The 27,485-nt window shown below is 45.7% G+C and overlaps 1 protein-coding gene across 1 annotated transcript; it reads right to left on the bottom strand.

Annotated features, from left to right (window-relative positions):
- Positions 1–15,254: 15,254 nt before the first annotated feature.
- Positions 15,255–21,387, bottom strand: TMEM101 (transmembrane protein 101). The gene is made up of 4 exons (XM_060256385.1): positions 21,156–21,387; positions 19,720–19,900; positions 17,700–17,846; positions 15,255–15,763 (listed from the first exon to the last, which is right to left on the bottom strand). The coding sequence occupies exons 1-4, from the start codon at positions 21,302–21,304 to the stop codon at positions 15,455–15,457; spliced, it is 786 nt and encodes a 261-aa protein (XP_060112368.1). The 5' UTR covers positions 21,305–21,387; the 3' UTR covers positions 15,255–15,454.
- Positions 21,388–27,485: the final 6,098 nt, after the last annotated feature.

The raw sequence follows: 27,485 nt of genomic DNA, 5'->3' as shown, positions 1-27,485 counted from the left end.
TCCACATGGAGAACAGTTACTAAAATGAAATTAAAATAATTTAAAGAACGCGGCCTAACGTTAGGCGGGACATACCACTGAAACACATTCTTTTTTGTGTAATTGGCTGTGCTTTGGTGGGATCCAGGGCAAGCACAAATATGTGTGTTTCTCAACCACTGGGAATTCTCTGGACTAACCCCAGATTACACCCGGTCTCAAGGGTATAAGGAGGGAGTGGTCTTAAGCAGGGAGTGGTCCTAAGCAGAAGTTAAGTCCTACTTTCTTGTTCAGTGAAGCTAGCTCCCTGGAAAGCTTTTCTAGGATTGCAGTCAGGGCTTTTTTCTTTTTTTGTAGAAGAAGCCCAGCAGCAGCTCCTCTGTACCTTCCCCTGCATGCCTGCTACAGCAGGCACACGGGGGAAGACTGAAGCCATTGGGGAGGCGTTAAAAGTTGCCTTCCCCAGTGTGTCAGCCAGAGCCCTGGCCAGCCCAGGTGGAGCTCTGCTCCTGTGTGCTCCTGCCCCGCCCCCCAAAAAAGCCTTGATTGCAGCCGTAAGGTTGGCAACTGAACCAATTTCCATACCATGGTGGGGTTTGGTTAGTTAGGCACACAAAGCAGCTGGAGCTAAGAATGGAGTGGATCCAATCATCTTCTAGGGTAACCACATCCAGCAGATTTGGGAATGGTGCCTAGGGAAAACAGGGACCTCACTGGGGTACAATGCCATAGAGTCTACCTTCTAAAGCACCCATTTTCTCCAGGGGAACTGATCACGGTTGTCTAGAGGTGAATTGTAATTCTAAGGGATTCCTGAGTCCCACCAGGAGGTTGGCACTCCTATCCTCCAAGAAGCCTACCTCCAACTTCAGTTACTCTTTCTCCAGTGAAAGAACTCCTCAAGTTGGATGGCGTCTCCTTAGCGTGAAAGAAGGCTTCAAACTTTGCTCTGTACTGTGATAAGATCCACCCGCAGTGCCTCTGTACATACGCAGAGTGCCTTTGTCTCATTAATGAACACCCACACCCTACTGCAACCCTTGTTAACTCTGATAAGATGGCTATTTAAAATAAAACAAAATCAGGTATCAACATAAAAACATTTCACTCTGCCACAATTCTACTGTACAGCTGCTCTGGACATTCTGTTTCCCATCCTGCATCCTGATTCTTGGGTCTCTTTCAGCCTTCTGGGCACTTGCGCGACAAGAGACACCTGCAGACGAGGTACTGGCAGACTGAGCAAGCACTGAACAAATACATATTGCTTTTATTGAATCTTCTCTAATGGCGTGACAGGCGGTGTGGCAAAGGTGAGAACCACAGGGGAGGGCAGACGCAATCCAATCCGACTGCTGGGGGTGGCTGCAGCAGTTTGGAGCCAGAAATTAGAAGACTTAAAGTACCATTGGAAGAGTTTGAGTTCCCTTTTGTGTCCAGAAAAACAGCTTCAGTGGGGAGAGGAAGCTGGAGACTAATATGCTAGCTTTCAGCAGTATTGAATTCCCTTCACAATCATTCTCCCAGTGATTTGCAGCAATTTTAAGCAGTTAGCAGCAATTGAGGAAGCTAGTAGGGAAATATTTGGAGCATTGGCTTCTAGTGTTGGGTGGAGTCCAAGCAGTTTCTTCACTGCCAGAAGGGAGGGGGGACAGGAATGATATTCTTTGACTACCCAAAATGGCTATGCTGGGGATGACATGCATGGACAAAACCCATGTAGAATGGGGGCTGCTGAAAGGACTGAGGCAAGACTGCTTCCCCCTCCCCAGCTGCATACAATACCCACTTTGTGCAAAATGAAAGCAATGTATATTGATAGAGGAAAGATATCTCACTTTTTTTTTTAACCATTCACGGGTCATAAAAAATTATCAACTTAAAAAATAGTGCTCCGCCGAGGGAGAATGATTCGGGCCAGCAAAAGTAATGCAAATAATTATTTTTCTATTTGAAGTCATGTGGGGAGAGCCTAATCTGGCGCACGCACACACACAGACATACACCTGGTCCGCCGCCCTAAGCAAATGCATAGGTCCAGGGCTTTTTTTGTAGAAAAAGCCCAGCAGGAACTCAGTAACATTTTAGACCACATCCCCTAATATTAACATATTAGGTCACACCATCCATAAGAACATAAGAACATAAGAGAAGCCATGTTGGATCAGGCCAACGGCCCATCAAGTCCAACACTCTGTGTCACACAGTGGCAAAAAATGTTATATACACACATACACTGTGGCTAATAGCCACTGATGGACCTCTGCTCCATATTTTTATCTAAACCCCTCTTGAAGGTGGCTATACTTGTGGCCGCCACCACCTCCTGTGGCAGTGAATTCCACATGTTAATCACCCTTTGGGTGAAGAAGTACTTCCTTTTATCCGTTTTAACCTGTCTGCTCAGCAATTTCATCGAATGCCCACGAGTTCTTGTATTGTGAGAAAGGGAGAAAAGTACTTCTTTCTCTACTTTCTCCATTCCATGCATTATCCAGGATAATCAAGTGCAAACTGAACTGTGACAGTAACTTTTCCAGGCCCTGCACCAATTCTGGCCGGCCAGCCAGGCCCCAGAGAGGCTTCCACATGGCTCAGTTTGGCCCAGCAACCCCCGAGGGCCACACCAAGTGAACTCGAGGGCTGTATTCGGCCCTCGGGATGGAGGTTTCCCCACCCCTGCCCTAGAGTCTACCCTCCAAAGCAGAGTATAATGCCCTAGAGTGGGGGTGTTGAACTCATTTATTATGAGGGCTGGATCTGACATAAATGAGACCTTGTCGGGCCAGGCCATGTTCACCTATTTAAGATTAGGTAGCAGAGATATAATTTTTTAAAAGGACACAAACAAACATGACTAAAGATTTTTTTTAAAAAAAACTTAAAACATGCTTAAAACAACAGCACTTGTTGGTCTTAAAGGAGCTTTCTTTGTATTTCTCCCATGGGATCCAGGGAGCTGGGCAAAGGAAGCTCTGGCTCTTTCCCTCCCTCCCCAGGGGACCATGAGGGGGAGGAGCCTCAACCAGTGGAGAAAATCAAGGTTTTGCTCTGCAGCTCCCTTGAACATATGAACATATGAAACTGCCTATACTGAATCAGGCCCTCGGTCCATCAAAGTCAGTATTGTCTACTCAGACTGGCAGTGGCTCTCCAGGGTCTCAAGCTGAGGATTTTCACGCCTTTTTGCCTGGACCCTTTTTAGTTGCAGATGCCGGGGATTGAAACTGGGACCTTCTGCTTACCAAGCAGATGCTCTACCACTGAGCCACCATCCCTCCCCTCAATCCCCTTGCAATTGAGCAAGCCTTGCAAAGCAGGCTGAGATGCCGAAGGAAGCAAGAGAGAGGGAGAAAGAAGCAGACAAGAGCCAGTTGCTTGGGGGGGGGGGGGCTGATAGGAGCCATCTGGAGGCCTAATTTGGCCCTCGGGCCTCCTGTTTGATACCCCTGCCCTAGAGTCTACCCTCCAAACCCCCTTTTCTCCAGGGGAGCTAATCTCCATATTTCAGATAGCGCTGGTAATACAGGGAAAGCACTGGGAATACCAGGGAATCTTCAGTGGTAATAACAGGAATACAGTGGTATTTTAATTTCAAACCTTTATTGGCATAAAGGAACACAGATTTTCACCAGGAAATCTTCCGTTCCCACCCGGAGGTTGACAATCTATGTATTTGTTGAAGAGGCACACGGACAGAATCCAGAAGAGAGCAAAGCATCTTTCCGGTACCAGGACAAAAAAGGGGGAGACTGGGAGAAGGGGGGCAGCAGATGCTTCATAGAACTTAGAAATAAAATTAAGGCCCTTGCAAGATTGATTAGTGGAGTCCCAGCTGTCCCATTATTGCTTGAAGCTGGGATTGATGAGGCCCTTAAAAGCAAATCATTGAGTGGAAGGTATCTGTCATGATGGCCCTGGAAACTATCTGTTGGAAACAGAACAAAAATTCTGTTCCTCAGCAAACAGAATCTCAGGAAATTCTTAGATTTAAGTGGGGCTTTTTTGTAGCAGGAACTCCTTTGCATATTAGGCCATACACCCCTGCTGTAGCCAATCCTCCTGGAGCTTACAGTAGGCCCCGTGATAACAGCCCTGTAAGCTCTTGGAAGATTGGCTACATCTGGGGTGTGTGGCCTAATATGCAAATGAATTCCTGCTACAAAAAAAGCCCTGTATTTAATACAAAAGATGTGGCCACATTGAATTTAAAGTTTTTTACAAAACAAATATAGCTTCATTTCTTTTCTGCAGAGCAGAAGTTCCTACCAGCCCACTACGACAGCCAAACTTTCTCCCATAAGCATGGCTTCTTTTACTTCTATCTATTGCCTGTAGGCAAATGAGAGCCTCTCAGTCTGCAGCAGTTGTTGCCACCTGGAGTGTGTAAGATGATGGGTGGGACAGATGGGCCTTCCTTCAACTGAAAGATCTTTTTTTTCGTCCCATTCAGCTCCAATTCTAGGGCGCTGGGGAGGTGACATTCTTTCTCAAGGCCTTGGGAGGACTGCCATAGTCTTCCTCTCTGCCAGTTTGGTGTAGTGGTTAAGTGCATGAACTATTACCTGGGAGAACTGGGTTTGATTCCCCACTCCTCCACATGCACCTACTGATGTGACCTTGGATTAGCCACAGGTTCTGTCAAGGCTGTTCTGCTCAATTGCAGATATGGGAGTGCTCTCTCAGCCCCACCTACCCTACAGGGTGTCTGATGTAGGGTGAGGAAGGGAAAGGTGATGTAAGCCACTCTGAGACTCCTTTGGGTAGTGAAGAGCAGGGTATAAATCCAAACTCTCCTCCTCCTCCTCCTCTTCTCCTTCTCCTACTCCACAATCTTTTGTCCAAACTAGTCCTAATTCCGTCTCCCTCTTCTCATCAGATTTACTTATGGAGAACTAGTGTGTACAGTGGCCAGAGCACCTCACTTTTTTAACCTATGGGCATTTTTTGAAATCAGACAGGAGTCACCACCACAAGATGGCTGCCATGGGGGGGCGCACAGCTAACCACAAAATGGCTGCCATGGTCAGGCCAATTACAAAATGTTAGGCAGTTCCAAGCCTCCCGTGATGGATTCTCCAGGCCTATACAGTTCTTTTAATGAACCTCCTGCTCCAATGAAATGGAAGAAAGCCAGGATGAGCTCTCTGCTTTGGAGGAGGAAATGGGAACCAGCAATCACTCTAGTGGGTGCTACAGCATGCACAGGCGTCATGTTGCCATTAAGTGTCTCAGACTATTTCCTGAGAGGTCCACGCTTATATTCCCATTCTACCATGTCCAGTCACAAACATTCAGCCTAACTTATCTCGCAGGGTTGTTGTGAAGATATAAACAACGAAGAATATGCCCTGCCTCCAAGTTCCTGGAAAGGAATGCAAAATAAAAATCCACTAGGTAGACAGATCTTCTCCCTTCCAAAGCTTTCCCCTGCTGTACAACTCCTTAAAAATGAAGCACCCCCATATGCTTTCACACGTTGTATATACTGTCCTCTCATACACTCCCTCCCCCACCCGGTCTTATTCAGACCAGGTTTTAGGTCTACCTTTTCTTCACCCAACATTCTGTTGGCTGGAAGGATGCTGGTGATAAAACCCAGTAGAGGATCCAGGTGATAAAACATCCAGTCAAAGGGGCTTGTCACAAATGAATGACTGTGCAAGGCCACGTTTACCCAGAATGCCCCAAGAGCCATTGTTTGGTGTTTACCTCAAGACTCGTCTTCAAAAGCATCAGCTTGCTCTGAACAGAGAAGACAAACCACCTTTAGCTTTGCCCTGGATTTGTCATTGTTTCCACAGGAGGAACACGGTTAATTTATTCTGTTGCCGTGATAAGAATGAACAAAAAAATAAATATGCCTCCCCTGTTCCCACCAGACATAATGAAAAGAGCACCGAAAAATCTACTGGACGTGGATTGTTTAGAACGCTACTAAGCTTGGGATGCTAGAAAAATGCTTGTGGAAAAACATAGACGTAGAACACTGCCTCACAGACTGCTTTGGTTCTTCAAAGCAGAGCAATCTGGGAATCAAATTTCACATTTGGGAAAACTCGGTGAACCAAATTAGAAGTTTTAAGTGCTCAAAGGAGAGGGGAGGATTCCCATTTTCTGAAATTGCACGTAGAAAGCCAAACAGAAGATCTTCAAAATATGAACTTTAATTTGACATATACCTTTGAAAACCACATTTCTTTGGGAACAGGACATAGCATTTGGACAAGTATGTGTGAGGGAGAATATACTTTGGTGAGATAGCTTCCATTTCTACCCCCTTGCAGTACTTTTCAATACAACCCTTCTTGTGGCCAAGGGGAAAGGGGTGGGCTGAGGAAGGAAAGGGAAGCTACAGCAGCTTCTGGGTCAGTTTCACTCCTCCAGAAAGGGGAGTGAAACTGACCTTTGCTACCCCGACTCCTGCTCCCCTGCCCCACCAGCCAAAAATTTCTGACTATGGGTCTCACTGACAGTATTATTATTATTATTATTGTATGGCAGTGTGTGCATTATAGCCAGGAGATCCTAAGATCCACTGTCAGCCAGAAGTTCTAGCTCTTTTAGGTTATGCACCACTAGGTGGCGAGCTAGACTTGTTTTAAGGCAAGAGATGTTTCAAAGGTGGTTTGTCATTGCCTGTCTCTTTGTCGCACCCCTGGTATTCCTTGGAGGTCACCCTTCCAAATACTAGCCAGGGTCGATCCTGCTTAGCTTCCAAAATCTCATGAGACTGGGCTAGCCTGGGCTATCCAGTTCAGGGCAACTAGCAGTAACTCTCCAGAGTCCCAGATGGAACCTTATCTTTCTCATCATCTGTTCCCTGAGAATTTATTACTGGAAATGCTGAGACTTCCTGCATACAACCATGCGCTCTATCAGTGATCCATGCCCATCATCACTACCACAGATGTAGCACAAGACTGTATGCCTCTTACTGCAAACATAGATGAAGAGCACAAAGATGCCTCCTGGGCACTGCCAAGGAACATGGCTATGTCCTACAACAGGGGTGGCCAAACTGTGGCTCAGGAGCCACATGTGGATCTTTCACAAATATTCTGTGGCTCTTGAAGCCCCACCCCCCACCCAATCAGCTGGCTTGGAGAAGGCACTTCTCTCTTTAAATCACTTCTTCAAGTCAAGCCAGCTGGTGGCTTGCAGTATGCATTTAAAGTTAAAATTGCTTTCTTTCTACCCCTCCCTGCCCCCCAATCCATCCTTCCTTCCTTCCTTCCTTCCTTCCTTCCTTCCTTCCTTCCTTCCTTCCTTCCTTCCTTCCTTCCTTCCTTCCTTCCTTCCTAACTTGTGGCTTTTAAATATCTGATGCTCATTTATTCTATGTGACTCTTACATTAAGCAAATTTGGCCACCCCTGTGCTACAATGTGCTTCATCCCCTAACCACCCAATCCATCCATATATATGCTACAGAAAAATTGCAGGAAAAAAACAAGAACTCTCCCCAAAAGGATGAACAAAGTAATCTATTGTAGAATACTATACAAAAAGTACATGATCCCTAAGGATAATTAGAATTTGATAATCAAATCAAAGGAAAAATATAATTATCAAATTCTACTTATCAATTTTGCATCTGATAATCAAAGAAAATTTGCAGGCAAAACGCTGTGCCCTCATGCTAATAACATAATATCATTAACAGCCCCCTGAAAAGTCAACCTGATCCCTCCTCTCATTCCAAAACGCCTAACTTGCAAAAAAAAATCCCATCCAAATCCAGTGTATGGATTTGAACACAGAACTTCCTTCCACATTTCTAGCCAAAAACAAGTCTCAGAAATAACTTCTGAATATGACCAAAGGGCAGGACAGGATCAGTGAAGAAATCCTTCTCCCAGAGTAAGCACTGATTTACCGAACTCACCCTTGAGAAGGAGACTGCATCTTTCCTATCCAATATTTATCCCTGAGTTGATGCTAAACATTTCACCTTCCCATCCTGCCACCAGCCCATCTGTAAACTTTAGAACACACAAGTGAGTACATTCCCAAGAGTGGCAAACATAAGCAGCTCTGCCTGGATCTTGATAAAGACCTACACATCTTTTTTCTTTCCCTGAAGAGAGCAACCGGTCCTAGCCCAATCCAGCACATGCAATGCTTGCGTGAGAACAGCTGCTAGAGTGGGTGCTACAGGACTTTGCCATGTGGGGAAGAAACCAATCCCACAAAGAAGTCAGGCACACAGGGCTCCCCACTTTACCATTTAGGGTTCCTCCATGTGCCCAAAGCTAGAGCATAGCATAGTTTGCAGGAGCTAGTAACTGGGGAGAAAGGCAGTCTCTGTGAGGCAGAGTCCCATATAAGCAGGTAGAATACCATGATTAGACATGGAAGCTCTCTAGCAGCCCCTACAGGCCTCTGCCTCTAAGAGATTCCCTTTATTTCCAGTTCCTAAGTCCTATGTAGAAAGTTACGGTCCAGTGGCACCTTTAAAACCAACATTTTATTCAGTTTATCCCAATTTCAGCCAGAACTGTACATTGAAAGACAGAAGACCACATGTTCCCCAGAGAGCGCTGAGTTCTCAAAACCTAGTTGCAATCCCTGGGCCAAAGGAGGCCTGACTTAAGTCTACCAGAGACAGGGCCTTTTCAATCACAGCCCCTTGCTGGTGGAACCAGCTACCAGAAGAGGTGAGGGCCCTGCGGGACCTTGGGCAGTTCCGCAGGGCCTGTAAGACAGTCCTCTTCCAGTTGGCATACAACTGATCAGTACTTGAAAATTTTGAATAGAAGGCTGTAGTATGGTATTTTGGTAAATGGCTTTGTTTTACTGTTTTTACTGGTTTATTGTTTAAATGTTATAAATTGATGTATTTTAAAACTTAATGCTATGTAAGAACTTTTGTGTTGTGAGCCGTCCTGAGCCGCCCTTAGTATTTATAAACTAAATAAAATGAAATGAAGAAGCAAAGCTACTCTCTGAGCATTGTTTAATCATCATGTGCACCATAACCAATGTTCCCTCTACGCTGTGGAGTCTTGTGAGCAAAAATTCTATTTTGTGAGCTACTGGCATAAAAGTTCTGAGCTACTGCATAAATTAGTGTGCTCTGGGGTCATCCTTCCTGAGCTAAGACAAAAATGTGTGAGCTGGAGGCTAAAAATCTGTGAGCTAGCTCATGCTAACTGAGCTTAGAGGGAACACTGACCATAACACAAAAGCACATCCTTGAAGTGCTTCGATTCTATGACCTTGTCTAGAAGTCCAGCACTTTGACTGCGAGGCCAATGAGGAGCAAACCCTTGACACATGGTCATGGCACTGTCACCATACAATCCCTAATATTCAACAGAGATCACAGTGTTGAGTGGTTGCTCAGATTATCTGGTCTAACTCTTACCTGTGGATTTTTGCAGTCATTCATTCACCTAAAAGGATTGCAACCCTTTGCACACTTCATTAACAGGTGGGTATCAAAAAGCTCCAGGGGGAAAGGGAATCAACTCTTGACAAGGAAGTCAATACTTGCAATCCTGGCAGTTCAAGGAGCACACACACGGCATACTCTGGATGTTAAAGGGGGGATTTATATGGGATTACATTTTATCTTTATTAACAAGTTTGCACTTTAAGAGCTTCCAACCTCTACTGACTCCCATGTGCTGGGATCTCAGAAGCAGGGCTCATCAAAGCTTAATTCAAGGATCTGATGTGAAATGCCTCTGAGCACGTACAAAGCCCCCCACACACACACACACACTGGAAAATCCTAATTAGTCCTTTCATAACTGGAATTGGGAATGATCTCATTGGCAAGATTTAAAGCTCTTATTTAAAATTATTATGCAGTAACCTTTTCTGCCACTTGAAGCCGTTTTATGGAGTGGGGTGGGTAGAAACTAAGTGGGAGTACATAGTCCTCTTTTCTTAAAAAGAAAAGGTAGCCCCCTGTGTGCAAGCACTAGTCATTTCTGACTCTGGGGTGACACTGCATCACAGTGTTCTCATGACAGACTTTTTATGGGGTGGCTTGCCATTGCCTTCCCCAGTCATCTGCACTTCCCCCCCACCTCCAGCAAGCTGGGTACTCATTTTACCGACCTCGGAAGGATGGAAGGCTGAGTCAACCTTGAGCCGGCTACCTGAACCCAGCTTCTGCTGGGATTGAACTCAGGTCATGAGCAGAGAGCTTGGACTGCAGTACTTCAGCTTTACCATGTCCCCTTTAAACATTGCTAAATATAGCCCAGGCTAGCTCTGGAGCTCATCAGATCTTGGAAGCTAAGCGGGGTCAACCCTGGCTGGTATTTGGATGGGAGACCTCCAAATAACACCAGGGTCACTACCCAAAGGGAGGCAGTGAAAAACCACCTCTGAACGTCTCTTGCCCTGAAAACCCTACCATTGCCCTAAATGAGAGGCAGCCTGATCACAAAAAAAGATTAGGGAGCCCCCTAGTGTCCACTCTCTGCCACTGTGCCAAATTCCAAGGTAATTCCTTAGCAAAAAACATTGCATTTAAAGAGAAAAACAAATGCAATTCCGAAAGAAACTGCTTTAGTGAAGTGGTTCCCCCCTGCATACCTCTGACTCACAATGAAAAGAGATGTGAAAGGAAAATTTCAGGCAGGTAAATGGTTAGATGTTCCTTAGTCTCAGATTTCAGAGCCTTTGTCAAAAAAACATTATGCAGCATGTGGTACTATGACATTTTCTGCTTCTTCTTTGCTCTGAGTGCAAGTTCTAGTCTCAAAGGACCTGTGGCCCATCTCATCTCACCTTTATGAGAATGCAGAGAAAAGCTGGCATTATAAGGCAACAAGAAGTGTGAGAACAAGAGAAAACACCACATCTTCCAAGAAGAGGAAGGAGGCGGAAGAGCAAGAAGACGAAGACAAAGAAGACTGCAGATTTATACCCCACCCTTCTCTTTGAATCAGAGCAACTTACAATCTCCTGTATCTTCTCCCCCCACAACAGACACCCTGTGAGGTGGGTGGGGCTGAGAGGGCTCTCACAGCAGCTGCCCTTTCAAGGACAACCTCTGCCAGAGCTATGGCTGACCCAAGGCCATTCCAGCAGCTGCAAGTGGAGGAGTGGGGAATCAAACCTGGTTCTTCCAGATAAGAGTCCGCACACTTAACCACTACACAAACACTAAGCCCCCAAATTCCCATTCGCATCACTATCAGCTATACCACTAGTCCCCAACAAAGTGCCCAGGAGTGCCCAAGAACACCATGGTGCCCACCTGCTTCTTCCCAAAGCATCTTCTTCCTACAGGGAAGAGCCAATCCCGATATTTTCTCCACTACTCTGAAGCTGGAAGTGCTTTCAGAAGAGTCCATAAGCCATTCTTTCCCTCAAGCTTTACAGGAGCCCCCAGTTTGGAAACAGCTGCCTGTACTGGGGAAGTGCTGAACACTTTTAATTGGACTCAGCCTCAGCCCCATGCCAGCCATTTTGTTGGGGTGCCCAAGATCTATTCCCAAAGCTCCAAGTATGCCCAACAGCTCAACAAGGTTGAGGATCCCTGAACTAGGCAGTTTGCAATGATAAACAATCTGAAAACTGGAGAAGTGCAGGCTCCCCATCACCAGTGGGGATATTCAAGAGGTGAACTGAAAACAGAAATGGGAGTACAGAGACATCTAAAGCATTCGTTCTCAAGGACTGTCTGCTGTGCTAGCGGGCAGCCCTATATTTTTGGATGCTGAACATTTCATTCCAGAGAAGCATCCCTGATAAGTCCTTTATAGCAAAATCAAACCATGGCATAGCACCTTAAACATGAACAGGGGTCATTTTGTGGGAAAACAGGTGGTGGCGCTCATCCAGGATTGTTATGCAGCTGCACATCCTATTCAATGGACAAGGAGGGGGAACTTTCAGAAGGAGGAGGTGGAACTCTCAGAAAGGTTCAGGAGCTGTGCTCCTGCAAGCTCCCACTGAATCCAAGGCCTGAACATGAACAGATTTATCATGACATAAGCACTGGTGTTGCAGAATTATCTACTTCAACTCAGCTGATGAAGAGGAGTCTTCAAGCATGTCAAGAAGCTGGGTTTCGCCTAGCAGTCATTCCCTGATGTACACAACACAAAATTCTGGCTTCTATATAAAGCAACACATTGGCTTGGAACCAGAAATGCATAAGCAGAAACGTAAATGGATGCAGCACAGTTCTGCTGGTGCAAGATCTTTGTACGGCCCTCATTGAAGAAGATATTGAATTTATATCCCACCCTACACTCTGAATCTGAGTGGTGGCAATCTCCTTTACCTTCCACCCCCCCTCCACAACAGATACGCTGTGAGGTGGGTGGGGCTGAGAGAGCTCTTACAGCAGCTCCCCTTTCAAGGACAACTCCTATGAGAGTTATGGCTGACCCAAGGCCATTCCAGCAGTTGCAGGTGGAGGAGTGGGGAATCAAACCTGGTTCTCCCCGATAAGAGTCCGCGCAATTAACCACTACGCCAAACTGGCTCTCCTCCTTATATACCTCAGGGCCCAAAAACTAGTAACAAAAAGATCTTGTACAAGCAAACACAACTCTGACCTACCACAAGGGGCTACCACCAGTGCTCCCTCTAAGCTGAGTTAGTGTGAGCTAGCTCAAAGTTTTTTAGCCTCTGGCTAAAAAATGTTGCCTTAGCTCAGGAAGGATGGCCCCAGGGCAAACTAATTTATGCAGCAGCCAAATCACTTGCTCACAGCATTAATGCCAGTAGCTCCCAAAGTAGAATTTTTGATCACTCCGCAGCTTAGAGGGAGCATTGGATACCACAGTATTTTTCTTTTATTGACATTTGTGGAAGAACTCGCCCAGAAATGGAAATTTGGCACCTGCTCTAACCCAATGTGTGGTGTTTAGTTTTATCAGAAAACAGCACATGTTTGGAAAGCAACATTACAATCTGACAAGCGCCCCACTAAAAAAAAATTTGGGAAGGAGATTCAGAAGAGTGTTTTAAAATGTCTTTTAATCCTCCCAAAACACATACTGATTTGGGAATGCAAAGGAAGACACAGTAGTCAGTTATTCCTTGCTGACAAGGAAAAGGCAAAGGAGGAGGAGTGTAGTGTTGAGTTGTATGGCCTTTGATTGCAGGACAGCACCTCCTAAGAACCAGTCCAGCTCCCAGGGGAGGATTTTTTTTTGTCACTACCGCTGTAGACAAATGCAAAGAAAACACAGTGCATGCAAATGAACGATGTGGTGGGGGTTCAGAAATGGATTCCTGAGATGCAAACTAAAATTCCTACCAGCCTCTGCCTTGGGAGTGTGAACACACCTCATTTCTCCAACACACCTGGTTGGATATTTTATGTGCATCCAACTCCAACAGTTCTGCATGCACGCCCTGAAAAGAAGCCCTCCAGGCATGCTCTGCCTCCCACTGCAGAAAAAGAATGAGGCTGTGTCTGCATGGCTGTGCACACAGACAAACCAGTATGCGGAGGCAGTATGGGGGGCCAGGTGACAGAGAGCAAGAGGGTCTTAGGGCAGCCTGTCGCTCCTCTATCTGCCCTCCTCTCAGCAGCCTTTCGTGCCCCCAAGAGGAAAGGGCCATCTGCTTGCAGAAGCCCATCTCAGCACACATATTGCATTTGCTGGCAGGTGATCACTGCCAGAGAAGTCAAATCTTCCCCCAAACTTGCAAAGACATTCCCCACCCCTCACCACCCAAGTTTCTCTCTAGTTCTTTCGGGGGGGGGGGAGGGACTGGATGTTTTGAGATGCATCCAACTACTTTTATCTTTTGGACTCTAATAATGAAAGAAAAAGCATCCAACCTGATTTTGTGGGGATCCATAAGGAGCCAGCTCTGACCTGGGTAGCCCAGGCTAGCCCGATCTCATCAGATCTCAGAAGCTAAGCAGGGTTGGCTAGTATATGGATGGGAGACCTCCAAGGAATTCCAAGTTTGTGATGCGGAGGCAGGCACAGGCAAACCTCCTTTGAGTATCCCTTGCCTTGAAAACTCTACAGGGTCACCATAAATCATCTGTGACTGAATGACACTTTCTATCACCATAGAAAGAAACAGATCCAGGTGGGCACCCATGTTGGTCTGAAGCTACAGAACAAAGTGGCACCTTTAATACTAGCACAGTTTATTCAAAATGTGAGCTTCTGTGTGCCAAAAGCATATATTTTAAATAAAACGTAAAGCTGCCACTGGACTCCAACTTTATTCTACAGAAGGAAACTATATTTCATAGAAAAGCAATTAAGATGCACTGTTCTGCACTGTGCTTCATCCACAGGACTTAGCATTCATGAATTGGGCCTGAAGAAGCACTTTACGGTCTGTTTCAGCCATTTCAGGGGCTTGAAATGCCTGGATCTTAATCAGCAAAGGTCATGATTTTCTGACATCCGATTTCAAAGAACTCTTGCACTAATATTTCAGCTCCTCCATGCAAGCAGCACCCTAAACATGGACACATCTCATTTTTAGTCCAAACAGCCTGGTGAAGAAGACAGTATCTAAAAATCCCTCCAAGAAAGAAAGAAAGAAAGAAAGAAAGAAAGAAAGAAAGAAAGAAAGAAAGAAAGAAAGAAAGAAAGAAAGAAAGAAAGAAAGAAAGAAAGAAAGAAAGAAAGAAAGAAAGAAAGAAAGAAAGAAAGAAAGAAAGAAAGAAAGAAAGAAAGAAAGAAAGAAAGAAAGAAAGAAAGAAAGAAAGAAAGAAAGAAAGAAGTCCAGGGGCATCTTTTAAGACCAACAAAGTTTAATTCTGGGTAGAAGCTTTTGTGCACACTTCTTCAGGTATCTTGTAAAAGTGATTTTTGCTGTAAACGTCTTGCTGAAAACTGCCAGACCTACTCCAGAGCAAGCTCATTCTACCCTGCCGTTCCTTTGTATATTACACTGTCTGTAAGAATATAATATTGCTTGAAAAGATTATAAGTCAGCAATTCCATAGTTTAAATCTTGAGAAGTTCTCAAAGGGCCCTAATTTCTGAATGGCTCCACCCCACACTTTGGCTCACTTAGGCACTCCTGAATACACAAGCAAGCAAGTGTCAAATTCTAATTCTGTCTCTGGCTGCCCAGCTGGCAGTGGAGATCCAGCCTTGGCCTCTGTAGAATACCAGGTGGCACAGCAAAGCCAAATCTCCTCTACCCGACTGAATGGGCAGCAAGCAACAACCCGTAGCCAGAGGTAACATTAGCTTAAACCCAACAGTCTTCACGGACTTAAACCACCTGCTCACAAACTTCCGCTTGCTAGAAGACGGAGATCCACAGGACTGTCCTTGACAGCAGGAAAAAAAGGGACAGAGGAACGACTCTGGATTTTGAAGAAAACCCGTTTTCTTCATTTAGCTGCCAAGGGCGGAGGAACAAAACATTTGCACAATGCAATAAAAACAAAGCCAACGAAATATAAATAGGGGATTTCAAAAACAAATCCTTGTCTTCTTTTCTTTGCCCTGCAACCTCATCCCCGCCTCAAAACCAGCACGGTAACAGCCAGTCTCACAAAGGGCCTGATCTCAGCCATCCGTGGCCAATATGACAGACGCCCCAAAGATGCCAACGTTCTGCCCAATCAGCTTCATCTGGTTCCAGAACTCAACTCGCCGGGAGCCGTGCCAATATCCCAAGTTGCCGTCGATGAAGAGGACCACCAGCGGGAGGATGACCGACAGGATCTGGGCCGCCAGAGTGACGTAATAACCGGACAGGAAGGAGAGGGCCAGGATGCCGTAGAGAACAAAGAGAAGCTGTAAGGCGATTTCCCCTCCAGGGATGCCGCTGAGATAGGCCAGGCGGTCTTCCTTGCTGTGCTGAAGGGAGTAGGCCTGAAAGCAAAGAAAGGAAAGGAGACCAGCCAGGGTGAGCCTTTAGGAGCGTCTGTTTGTGCAATCACTGCACAAATTTATTTATTCTAGAAAATGTGTATGCAACTCTGTGAAGCACATTAGGCTGAGAGTTTGTGACTTGCCCAAGGTCACGCAGCAAGCTTGCAGGGCAGAGTGGAGGGTCTGAACGTGGTTCACCCTCGGAGCTTTTTTTGTAGCAAGAACTTCTTTGCATGATAGGCCACACACCACTGATGTAGCCAGTCCTCCAAAAGCTTTCAGGGCTCTTAGCACAAGGCCCTAATGTAGGGGTAGGGAACCTTTTTTCTGCCAAGGGCCATAAGGATATTTATAACATCATTTGCGGGCCAAAAAAAATTATCAACTTAAAAAACATTGCTCTGCCGAGGGCGAATGATTCAGGCCAGCAAAATTAATGCAAATAATTGTTTTTCTATTTGAAGTCATGTAGGGAGAGCCTAATCTGGGGCTTACACACACACACACACACACACCCAGCCTGCCACCCTAGGCAAATGCATAGGTCCAGGGCTTTTGTAGAAAAAGCCCAGCAGGAACTCAGTAGCATGTTAGACCACATCCCATAATATTAGCATATTAGGTCACACTCATTAGCATATTAAGCCACACCATCTGGGATAATCAAGTGCAAACTGAACTGTGACAGTAACTTTTCCAGGCCCTGCAGCAATTTTGTCCAGCCAGCCAGGCCCGAGGGAGGCTGCTGCACAGCACAGCTGGGCCCCACGATCCTCGCTGGCCAGCCAGGCCCCAGGGAGGCTGCCACATGGCTTGGTTTGGTCCAGCAGTCCCTGAGGGCCACACCAAGTGACCTCGAGGGCCATATATTGCCCTTGGGGCAGAGGTTCCCCACCCCTGCCCTAATGTAAGCTCCAGGAGGACTGGCTACATCAGGAGGTGTGGCCTAATATGCAAAGGAGTTCCTGCTACAAAAAATGCCCTGGTCACACTGATCCTAGTCTGACACTCTAACCCAGGGGTGTCAAACATGCAGCCCAGGGGCTGAATCAGGCCCCTGGAGGGCTCCTATCTGGCCCCTGAGCAACTGGCTGTCATCTGCTTCCTTCCCTCTCTCTCTTGCTTCCTTCTGCATAACAGCTTGCTTTGCCAGGCTTGCTCAATTGCACAGGAGCTACAGAGCGAAACCTCAATCTTCTCCATTGGTTGAGGCTCCTCCCCCTCCTGGTCCCCTGGGGAGGGAGGGAAAGAGCCAGAGCTTCCTTTGCCCAGTTCCCTGGATCCCATGGGAGAAAGAAAAAGAAAGCACCTTTAAGACCAACAAGTGCTAATGTTTTAAGCATGGTTGATTTTAAGATTTTTTTTAAAAAAAAATCTTTAGTTGTGTTTATCTGTGTCCTTTAAAAAGTTTATATCTCTGCTGCCTAATCTTAAATAGGTACACACATGGCCTGGTGCAACACGGCCCGGCAAGGTCTCATTTATGTCAGATCCGGCCCTCATAACAAATGAGTTCGACACCCCAGCTCTAACCTGCTGCACCCCACGCTGCTTCATCACTAGCAAACGATCATACCAAACAAGCCAACTAATTAGACGGTAACTGCTTAAACTGAAGACCTATCTGAGGACAAGATGGCATCACAGAAAACCAACTAATAAAGATGATGTTGTTCAGTCGCACAGTCGAGGCTGACTCTTTGTGACCCCATGGACAAAGTCACGCCAGGCCCTCCTGTCTCCGTTTTAAACCAGTTGGTTGTTTTTCTTTCTGCAGAGGTGCAGATTTCCCCAGCTGCATCACAGCAGCCTGCAGGCAGGACTCAGTCGCCTACCAACTGACCCAAACCCAAGAAGCCCTTGACACCTGTGGCAGCAGACTTTTTTTTTCTTTTGAGGCAGGGGGGTGTTGTCTGAGATGCTCATGAGTACGTACCATACAAATGAGGTAGATGCCAATGAAAACTTGTCCCGTGGACTGCAGAGACCTGTTCCGGGGTTTCTGGCGGTAGATCTCGCCGGCTCCGCTTGCCAAGACCAGGAAACCACCAATAATGGCTATCGTCCGTGAATACATCCTAACCTGCAAGGGTGGAGGAGAGGTGTGGAACAAAATGCAGGTGCCAGTTAACAAAGTGGAAGCAAAACCCGTAAAAAACACAGTAATTTCTAAGATCACAATATGAAGCTTCAAACACAGCGTTTTCTGTACATAGATCCCTGAACATCCAAAACTTTCATTATTGGTAGAAGGGGGAAGAGAAAAACAACACGTTTCTACTTCAGTCAACAGCGGATTAACATTCCAAAGATTAAACCTGTTTGGGAAGATAGCAAGGCACCTTTTTGGCACAAGATGAAAATTAAAAGATCAGAGTTACCAAATTCATTAGAAACACATGTACAGTAGCCTCCAATGTACAGAGGGTCATAGCAGATAACCACCCTATGAACCTTGGCATTTAAGGGGGGGCGGTTTATATCTTAACACACACAGAGAGAAAGATGCATTGCTTCTACAAAGAGAAGCATTACAGCCTACAGAGACAAGTTTAGCTTATTAACAGACTGCCACTCAGCTACAAACTCACCAGAGCAGTTTACAATACACTAAAGAGACCACAAAGTATAGTTAAAGAACCAAAAACATAAATAAATGCTTCTGCACACATCACATAGTTGAACCACAGAACTTACTGCCAGAGGATGTGGTGACAGCCGCCAACTTAGAAGTCTTTAAAAGGGGAGTGGCCAAATTCATGGAGGATGGGGCTACCAGTCATGATGGATATCTACTGCCTCCAATACCAGTGTGCTTCTTTATATCAGATTCTGGGAAGCCCAGGCAAGAGGAAACTGCTGCAATCTTCTTGCTTGTGGGTTTCCTAAAGGCAGCTCGGCAGCTACTGTTTTGAACAGACTGCTAGACAGGTCTTTGATCAGACAGGCCTTTGGTCTGATCCAGCATGGCTCTTCTTATGAAACATCCATTTTAAAAGCAGCAAACAGAGGCAGAGAGCAGGCCATTTGCTCAAGTGTAGTCACTGATGACCACTTACAAGACTCCACAAGCACACGGACACATGAAGCTGCTTTATACTGAATCAGACCACTGGTCCACCCAAGTCAGTACCATCTACTCAGACTGGCAACAGCTCTCCAGGGTCTCAGACAGAGCTCTTTCACATCACCTATGGCCTGGTCCTTTTAACTGGAGATGCCAGGGATTGAATCTGGGACCTCCTGCAGGCCAAGCAGATGCTCTGCCACTGAGCCACAGCCCCTGAGCATGTTGGACAGTCCCTGCCTTTGAAACTCTGCAAGGCTGGGATGTTGTCTCATGTCCTCAGGAAGCCAGTTCCATTAAAGAGGAGCAGCAACTGAGAAAGCCTGAGTCTGGGTGAAAACAGTTCTTGTGAGCCTGCATGGAAGAACTATTAATAACCCTCCTGGTCTGCTGAAAGCACATCAAAGCTGGCTGAAGAAGAGACTTGAGGGAGACAGACAAGGGAGCAAAGAAAAGGGAAGGAATGTGAAAGCTGATAAAGAAAAGAATAAAAAAGAGAGAGAATGTCATCAGAGTGAAGGAGAAGGAGAAAACAGGAAGTTGAAAAAGGGATAAGGCAGAAGAGTGGATGCAGACAGGTAGCAGGCAAAAACCAGGAAATATACTGGAAGGTACCATGGTGCCTACAAATGCTACACTGGCAATCACAGGATAACCTCTCTGGCTGGAAGCAGTTCTCCAGTGTTTCAGGTAATTATCTCTTTCATCACCTGTTTCTTCTTTTTCTTCTGAGTAGAGATGCTCGGGACTGAACCTGGGACCTTCTCAAGGCCAGCACGAGCTGTATGGCTCCTTTGTTTTCCCCTGTTGGTAAAATCAAAGTCATCTGGGAAGCAGACATGCATGCTCTCAGATACTGCCTGCTAATGAGAATCAAGGGCTTCCTCACCTTCAGCCAGTCTCCATAATGTGCATAGGCGCCAAGATACGCTGCATATGTGCTGACAGCCAGCTGTAGGGCAGCCCCCAGGGCAAACCACCGGCGCTTCACCCCGAAGGACATGAAGCTGGCACACAGAACCGCTGCCCCCATATCAAAGTAGAGGTAGGGGATCTGGATATCTGGTTTCCTGCACAGAGAAATAAAGGCAAAGTGTTAATATTGGGAGGGAGGGGATACAAGTCTCCGTTACATTTGTATATTAGCCCAAGAATTCTCATCCCACCCAGACACAGCTCCAGTTGTAGGCAACTTTCCCCACTTAGATGAAACTTTGTCAGATTTGAGCCCAACTGGTGCTGGAAAATGCTGTCAAGTCACAGCTGACATATGGCAACCCTTTCAGGTTTTCAAGGCAAGGGCCGTTCTGAGGTGGTTTTTGCCAATGAGTAGCAACCCTGGACTTCCTTGGTGGTCTCCCATCCAAGTATTCACCAGGGCTGACCCTGCTTAGCTTCCAAGATCTCACAAGATCAGGTTAGCTTGGCTCCTCCAAGACAGGAGTTTCAGCCTTGGGTTATATTTTAAATCGATTACAGAGGGCACAGGTTCATTATACAGACTGGGGAACTCCCTGCTGCATGATGCTGTGAACGTGAAAGGCAAGTCAAACAACCAAATGAACAGCAACCCCAATAGATTTCTTTTGAAGGGAGGGAAACTACAAAGATAGCCCCTTCCCACTGCCATCAACATATAAATTATTCTGCTTTTCTTTTCTTTTACTCAGGATAAAATGAACAAGGGGAGGCTTCCTTGAACTCCTTGGAGAAAACCACAATAAAAATGTACTAAATAAAGTTAAGCGATAGCAGCTATCAACGTATCTCCACAATTTAACTTTCTTCAACCCTCAAAATTCTCTTCACAACTTTCTTTACATCTCCTCTACTCATCCAGCCCCACCCCAGACTCCCACCCGAGCTATAATTCTCATAAGAAGAGCCCTGCAGGATCAGACCAGTAGTTCATCTAGTCCAGCATATTTATTTGCTTCATTCATATTTCCACTCAAAGCGATTCCCATCGCCAGCCTCTTCATTTTATCCTCATAACCACCCTTAAAGGAAAGCCAGACTGAGAGTGTGAGACGGGCCCAAGATCACCCCTCAAGCTTCCATGGCTAAATGGAGGGGGAGGGTTGGATTTGAACTTGAGTTTCCCAGATCCTAGTCTGACAGTCTAACGACACTACACCATAACCACTCTGGCTCAAACGCACCCTCCCTCCACTACAGTACAGTTCATCTATCCCTCTTCATCAGGCTCACTCCTATCATCCCCACCCCTTGAAGAACCGAGAGTTTTGACTACAGAGACCCGCTCCCACTCCCCTACCGGCATTCTGCACATGCTTAGAGGCCCCTTTTCCCACGCTCGCTCACCTGCGGTGCTCGGCGCGCTCAGCATTGAGGAGGAGGCTGCTGAAGCACTGCCAGAAAGGGAAACGCGTGAGCAGCACCGACCCCACCCGCATCAGCAGCCGCAGCGCCCCGCGCCGCCGCCGCCCGGAACCTCCGCTGCCCGCCGCCATCTTGCTGCAGGGCGAAACTCCGGGCGCTCCGCCCTCCCGCCAGGCGACTCGTCGGTGGTCCGACGAGACGTCACTCCGGCTGGGGGTGCCTGACCCAAAGCGGTTCGAATGGCAACTCATGCCGCAGCGCGAAGGGTCCGTCGCTTCTTTTGAGCCTTTTCAATCATTCAGCAAGTTTGCAAAGTGTATTTTCCTAGGCTTTCCACTTATTTTCAGTGTTCTTACAAGCTGAAATTCATCAGGTGAAGTTCCTCAGCATTGTTGTTGTCAGGAAAGGAATTTGCACTAGCCCTGCAGCCGCCAGTAGTAATACAACGCACCCACTCACCCCCCGGCGAAAATGGACTCCTTTTCCCCAACTATCTCCGAAATTTTCCACTCCCTTTTATATTCTTCATTTTCCTCAGCCTCGTACGATCCTGAACTAGCAATTCTTCTATATTTGCTGCCAGCGGAGAAATTGTCTCTACGAAAGCTTCTGCCACATATAGTAAGTTATACGCGTATGTAAATTCATTCAGATTTCAAACAGGCATTTCAAATGAACCAAGCATAAACAATCAGGACTTCTTTTTCCGGTAACTTACTATATTTTGTCACTTTTTGCTTCAGTAATTCTTTAATCTCTTACTACTACTTTAGGGTTACAACAGGGCTGTCCGTTTACCTGAAAAGCGTGGAGCCTAAGCGAGCCGGGGCTTGGGAAAGGGAGGGGCTTCAGAGGAGTATAAGGCCACAAATGAAAAGCTACCATTTTCCCCAAGGGGAGCGATCCTTGTTTCCTGGTGATCAGTTGAAAACCCCAACTATCAACTATCAGACTGCCAGGCAGCACCATACATCATTCCATTGCTGTGCCCTTGCACATTATTCCTGTTCACACATTTTTATCTTGGCGTGACAGTACCACACTAACAGCGATACTGAAGTCATTGGTTTTAGTAAAGCAAGGCTGCGTTCTCGCGCCAACTCTCTTTACGATCTTCTTTAGCATGATGCTTCAAAGAGCCGCAGTAGATCTAGATGAGGACGATGGTGTCTACATCCGCTATCGCACCGATGGCAGCCTGTTCAACCTGAGGCGACTAAAGGCACACTCCAAGACAATGGAAAAACTCATCTGAGAGCTACTGTTTGCTGATGATGCTGCACTCGTCTCCCACTCGGTATCAGCTCTGCAGCATATGACGTCCTGCTTTGCAGAGGCTGCCAAGCTATTCGGCCTAGAAGTTAGTCTGAAGAAGACAGAAGTTCTCCACCAGCCTGCACCCCAGGAAGATTATCACCCTCCCTGCATCACTGTGGATGAATCAGTTCTGAAGACAGTCCAGCAGTTCAGCTACCTGGGGTGCATCATCTCCTCAGATGCCAAGATCGACAAGGAGATTGACAACAGGCTGGCAAAGGCAAACCGTGCATTTGGCCGACTGCACAAAAGAGTGTGGAGCAACAAGCATCTGAAAAAAGGCACAAAGATCAATGTTTACAAAGCGGTTGTGATGACAACCCTCATCTATGGCTCCGAATCGTGGGTTTTATACCGTCATCACCTGCGACTCCTTGAGCGCTTTCATCAGCGCTGCCTTCGCACCATCCTCAACATCCACTGGAGTGACTTTGTGACCAACACTGAAGTCCTCAAGCGGGCAGAGGTTACCAGCATCGAGGCACTGCTGTTGAAGACGCAGCTGCGCTAGGCAGGGCATATTTCTAGGATGGAAAACCACCGCCTTCCCAAGATTGCCCTGTATGGCGAACTCTCCACCGGCCATCGAAATAGAGGGGCACCAAAGAAGAGGTACAAGGACTCCTTGAAGAAATCCCTTAGCACCTGTCACATCAACCATCACCAGTGGTCTGACCTAGCCTCAGATCGCAAAGCATGGAGGCACACCATCCACCAGGCTGTCTCTTCCTTTGAGAACGCACGCATAGCTGGTCTTGAGGACAAAAGGAGATTGAGGAAGAATTGCACTGCTACAGGACCAACCCTAAATCAGACTTTTCCCTGCAGCCGCTGTGGCCGGACCTGCCTGTCCCACATTGGTCTTGTCAGCCACCAGCGAGCCTGCAGCAAACATGGACTATTGCACCCTTCTTAAATCTTCGTTCGCGAAGCCAAGCCGAGAGAGGTTTTAGAAGAGTATCTATTGCCATTTTGGTTATGACTATGAGCCTAGATGTTAAGAACCAGTTCCTCTTGTAGAAGTCCCCACTTAGTCTTTTGCCCTCAGGGAAGCAGTTAACAGACATATCTTCTAGTAATGGTTGGCTGGCCCTGAAGACTTGATTGTCCAAGAAATATCCAAGTGACCAAACCAACACCAGGGAGGTCAAGTCTTTGCTCACCACTGCTACCAGATACTGGGAGAAATATTGTCTTTGACTGTCCAGGTCAGAACCACCTGTGCTCATCCCTTCTCACTGTACTGAAATACCTGCACTAGTTGCTCCCTTTCCAGCGCAATTCCAAGATTCTTACCTTTAAAAGCCTAACAGTTTAGGACCAGGGTGCTTGAAGACAACCTCCTCCGCTTGCTCTCAAGTCCTCCAGATGAGAGGAAAAGTGGGTGTCTTCCAGAGGCAGAGTCTTTTCAGTGGTGGCTTGTAAATTATCTCCCCTTTGCAGCTTACCTGGCACCTGCTCTACTCTCTTCTAAGTGCCAGACTAAAATACATCTTTACCCAGACTTCTTTCTCAGGCTTTAATCTTTTAAATTGGTTTTACAAATCACTGTCAGGTTAAGGACTGTTACAAGGACATAAGAAGAGCCCTGCTGGATCAGGCCAGTGGTCCATCTAGTCCAATATCCTGTCTCTCACAACAGCCAACCAATTCCTTTGGAGGTCCAACATAGGGCATAGAGGCTGAGGCCTTCTCCTGATCTGGCTTCCTGGCAGCGGTATTCAAAGGTTTACTGCCTCTGAATGTGGAGGATCATTTAGATTGCTAAATGTTTTATACTATGGGTTTTTATATTTTATGCTTTGGGTTTTTTTATTGGCTGGGCTCTCTGGTTTGTCCAGTTTAATGATGTCATGGTTGTTTGATTTTACCAGTTTTATTTTGTGAGCTACCAGAAGAAAGTATTGGAGGTGACACACATTTTCTAAACCAATAAATGTGTAGACCCATACTTTTAGAAAGCAGCAGTAGGACTGCATTAATTAGCTACTGAAGTACAAGTTGCCAATATTAAGAGAAAACCTTCCCGCTTGTCTGTCATATCTACAATGGGAATGCCTTCTGTGATCTAGTGTTGATTGATTGACAGCATGTGTTAAGACAGATGGGTTTTCTATAGGGATGACACCAAATTAAGTCTTGTTCAGTAAAAATATTCCCATTTTCGCTATCTTTCCTTTCGTGTGAAAAACAAACTCAAATACTTTTGTACTAGTTTCTTCTTCTAAATATCAACTTTTTCCTAAGGACAATGAATATACTTGTTGATGGTATTTTTACATCCATTGTGTAGAAATGTGGTGTAACATAGAAATGGTATGAAAATGATGTAGAAGAGAAAAAAGAACCATCAACTGCAATAAAACTGGGGCAATATATTAAAAAAAAACCTGCAGTGGCAAATTGGGTCATGCAATCATCAAAGAGGTATGGTTTCCTGAAACTGGATTCTAAAATGTATCCTTGGCAGGACTAAAGTGTGCCAGGCTAATCCAGCGGTAAAGATTTTTTATTATTATTATTAACAATGGTAAACAGTGTATGCGAGACAGAATTTGCATTCACACTAACCTGTGTTCATGGAGGCAGGAACTAGCATGAGTCCTATATAAGAGGTGGGATCAGAGTAGTGTGATAAACTTCCAAATAATCCCTACTCTAGATAGTAGAACAGCTTACTGGGATATCAGCCCAGAATATCTGGTTCTGAAGCATCTTGCATAATAAAGCCCAAATAACAAGATGTGGCATGAGCTTCTCAAAAAACTCCCTTTTTGGACTGTAAACAGTTTTTTCTGGGAGGGAGGGGTGGGAGGCCAAAGATATCTCAAGCCCCTGAATTGTAATGTGTCAGAGTTAAATGGATATGATGCTCCTTCCAATAGCTGTTCCAACCACTAAGCTACTACTTTTGAAAAACAACCTGGGACACTTGGTTGAAGCGCAAGAAAACCAAATCAATATGGCTTGTAGGACAAGACAGAAACAATGCCATCATGTATCAGTCCCCCCAAATACTGATATCAGGTACACTTCCTAAGCAGTAAACAGTTCATACAATAAGGTCCAAAATAGCTTATTTTCTAAGAGGGAGAGAGCACAGAATAAATTATTGAAAAATAACAAATTTGGCAAATTTGCTCAATTAGGATAATTCATACACAACATAATATGGAACTTGAGATTGCCTCATGTTGAACAGAATCCTCAGAATAATTCAGTGTGTATTCCCCACCTACTAAAGATTCAACATTTGGGGTCTCTTGCTAGGAATACATGTTTAATTTTTAAAAGAAAAAAAAATCCAGCCCTGAATAATTTGGGAGTGGATCCAATTACTTCCTTCTGATAAAGCTTCTTCAGCTGGAAGATGTCTTATGAGTAATAGAGCCATCAGCCCATTTGGAAGGGAATTATTGAGTCCAACTAAAGTTTTGGAAGAACCCAACCAAGCATTGTCAAAGAAGGGGAACCTATTAATTCCACAGTGGGTAGAAGGAACAGGGAGAAAGAACAAGACTTCCCATCCTTTCTTTGATTTCACCTTCTACACAGCCACACTGAATGGTAACTGGAAGTAAAATCATACTAGCTTTGTGTTACGCATTTATCTGCATTGTCATCGCTGGGAGTGAGCTACTATACAGAGATACCTGCTTTTCCCCAAATGCATCTCTTGATCTCTGTGTATCAGCTTTATATAAGGAGGATGAACAACACAAACACAGCTTTAGAATCTCCAAACCTTAGCTACCCTCCTTGGACCAAAGAAAGTAGTGACACCCTCTTGAATTCTAGGGACTTTGGAAATCAGCAAGTAGTAGGCAAGAGAACACAGTGACACATTCACTGGGGTCCCTCCTCGATCCTGTTCCCAGTCATTTCCCTGGCTCAGAACTGTATCTGGGCAAGAACCCTGAGATATTTTTTTCCCCCACATAGAGAAAGCAAGCTCTGCACCTCTCCCTGGTTGGGGTTTTACAAAGATTACAGCAAGAACATGACAGAACTGGATTCCTCAGAAACCGCAGCCTGGTTCAGCCTACACTTTTCAATTCCCAAGCCATCTCTGCTATCCTCAGAGCAAGGAGACTTGGGAGGATATCAGAGTGGGTGGCATATCTTCTATAATGTTGTCTCTAAAGCATATGACTGATTCATCTGTACAACAGGCAGCAATCACTGTGTGCTAGTAAAAACTGGACTTGTTGGATTTTTTAGATGTTAACACACCTATCGGAGGCACACTTGTCATAGCAGGGGCAGTTCCCAGTCCTGTTCCACCTCTTGGATTTACATGCCTCCTCACTCTGGAATTTGTCATCTTGCATGAACTCCCATCTGCCTCAAATATGCTGACAACATGGCTGCCATTCGGACTGCCTTGTCTTGGGAAGCAAAACCAAAGGCAGTATACTCCATTGCAAGGAAGATACAGTGGGCTTGGTAAAGAATGTGATGGGCACAGACCAGTCGTCCAGTGAAGGCAGAATTGTACATTATATGTAATTCTGTAACCATTTTAAAGATTAAAGTTTGAGTCCAGTGGCACCTTTAAGACCAACAAAATTTAATGTCTCCTGAGAAACCTGTATAAGGGTGAAGAAGCAACTGTCAGAACGGGATATGGAATAACTGATTGGTTTAGAATAGGAAAAGGAGTTCGACAAGGATGTATATTGTCACCCTACTCATTTAATTTGTATGCAGAATACATCATGTGGAATGCTGGCCTGGATGAAGCAGAAGCCAGAATTAAGATTGCTGGGGAAAACATCAACAACCTCAGATATGCAGATGATACCACTCTAATGGCAGATAGTGAGGAGGGCCTAAAGAACCTCTTGTTGAGGGTGAAAGAGGAGAGCACAAAAGCTGGCTTGAAACAACATCAAAAAAACTAAGATCATGGCATCCAGCCCCATCACTTCTTGGCAAATAGAAGGGGAAGACATGGAAGTAGTGACAGACTTCACATTTCTGGGATCCAAGATC

This window comes from Heteronotia binoei, chromosome 15 (assembly GCF_032191835.1).
Source record: "Heteronotia binoei isolate CCM8104 ecotype False Entrance Well chromosome 15, APGP_CSIRO_Hbin_v1, whole genome shotgun sequence".
NCBI classification, from domain to species: domain Eukaryota; kingdom Metazoa; phylum Chordata; class Lepidosauria; order Squamata; family Gekkonidae; genus Heteronotia; species Heteronotia binoei.
The sequence above is the reverse complement of the archived record's forward strand: the minus strand, read 5'-3'. Positions and strand labels throughout refer to the sequence as shown.

Bases quoted from the DNA above. Each gene is read 5' to 3' on its own strand.
- TMEM101 (XM_060256385.1), bottom strand. From the start codon at position 21,304: ATGGCGGCGGGCAGCGGAGGTTCCGGGCGGCGGCGGCGCGGGGCGCTG. The intron at 17,847-19,719 runs GTGAGGAAGCCC...CCACCCTTGCAG, and splicing joins ATTATGGAGACTGGCTGAAG to GTTAGGATGTATTCACGGAC. The intron at 15,764-17,699 runs GTACGTACTCAT...CTTTGCTTTCAG, and splicing joins GCATCTACCTCATTTGTATG to GCCTACTCCCTTCAGCACAG.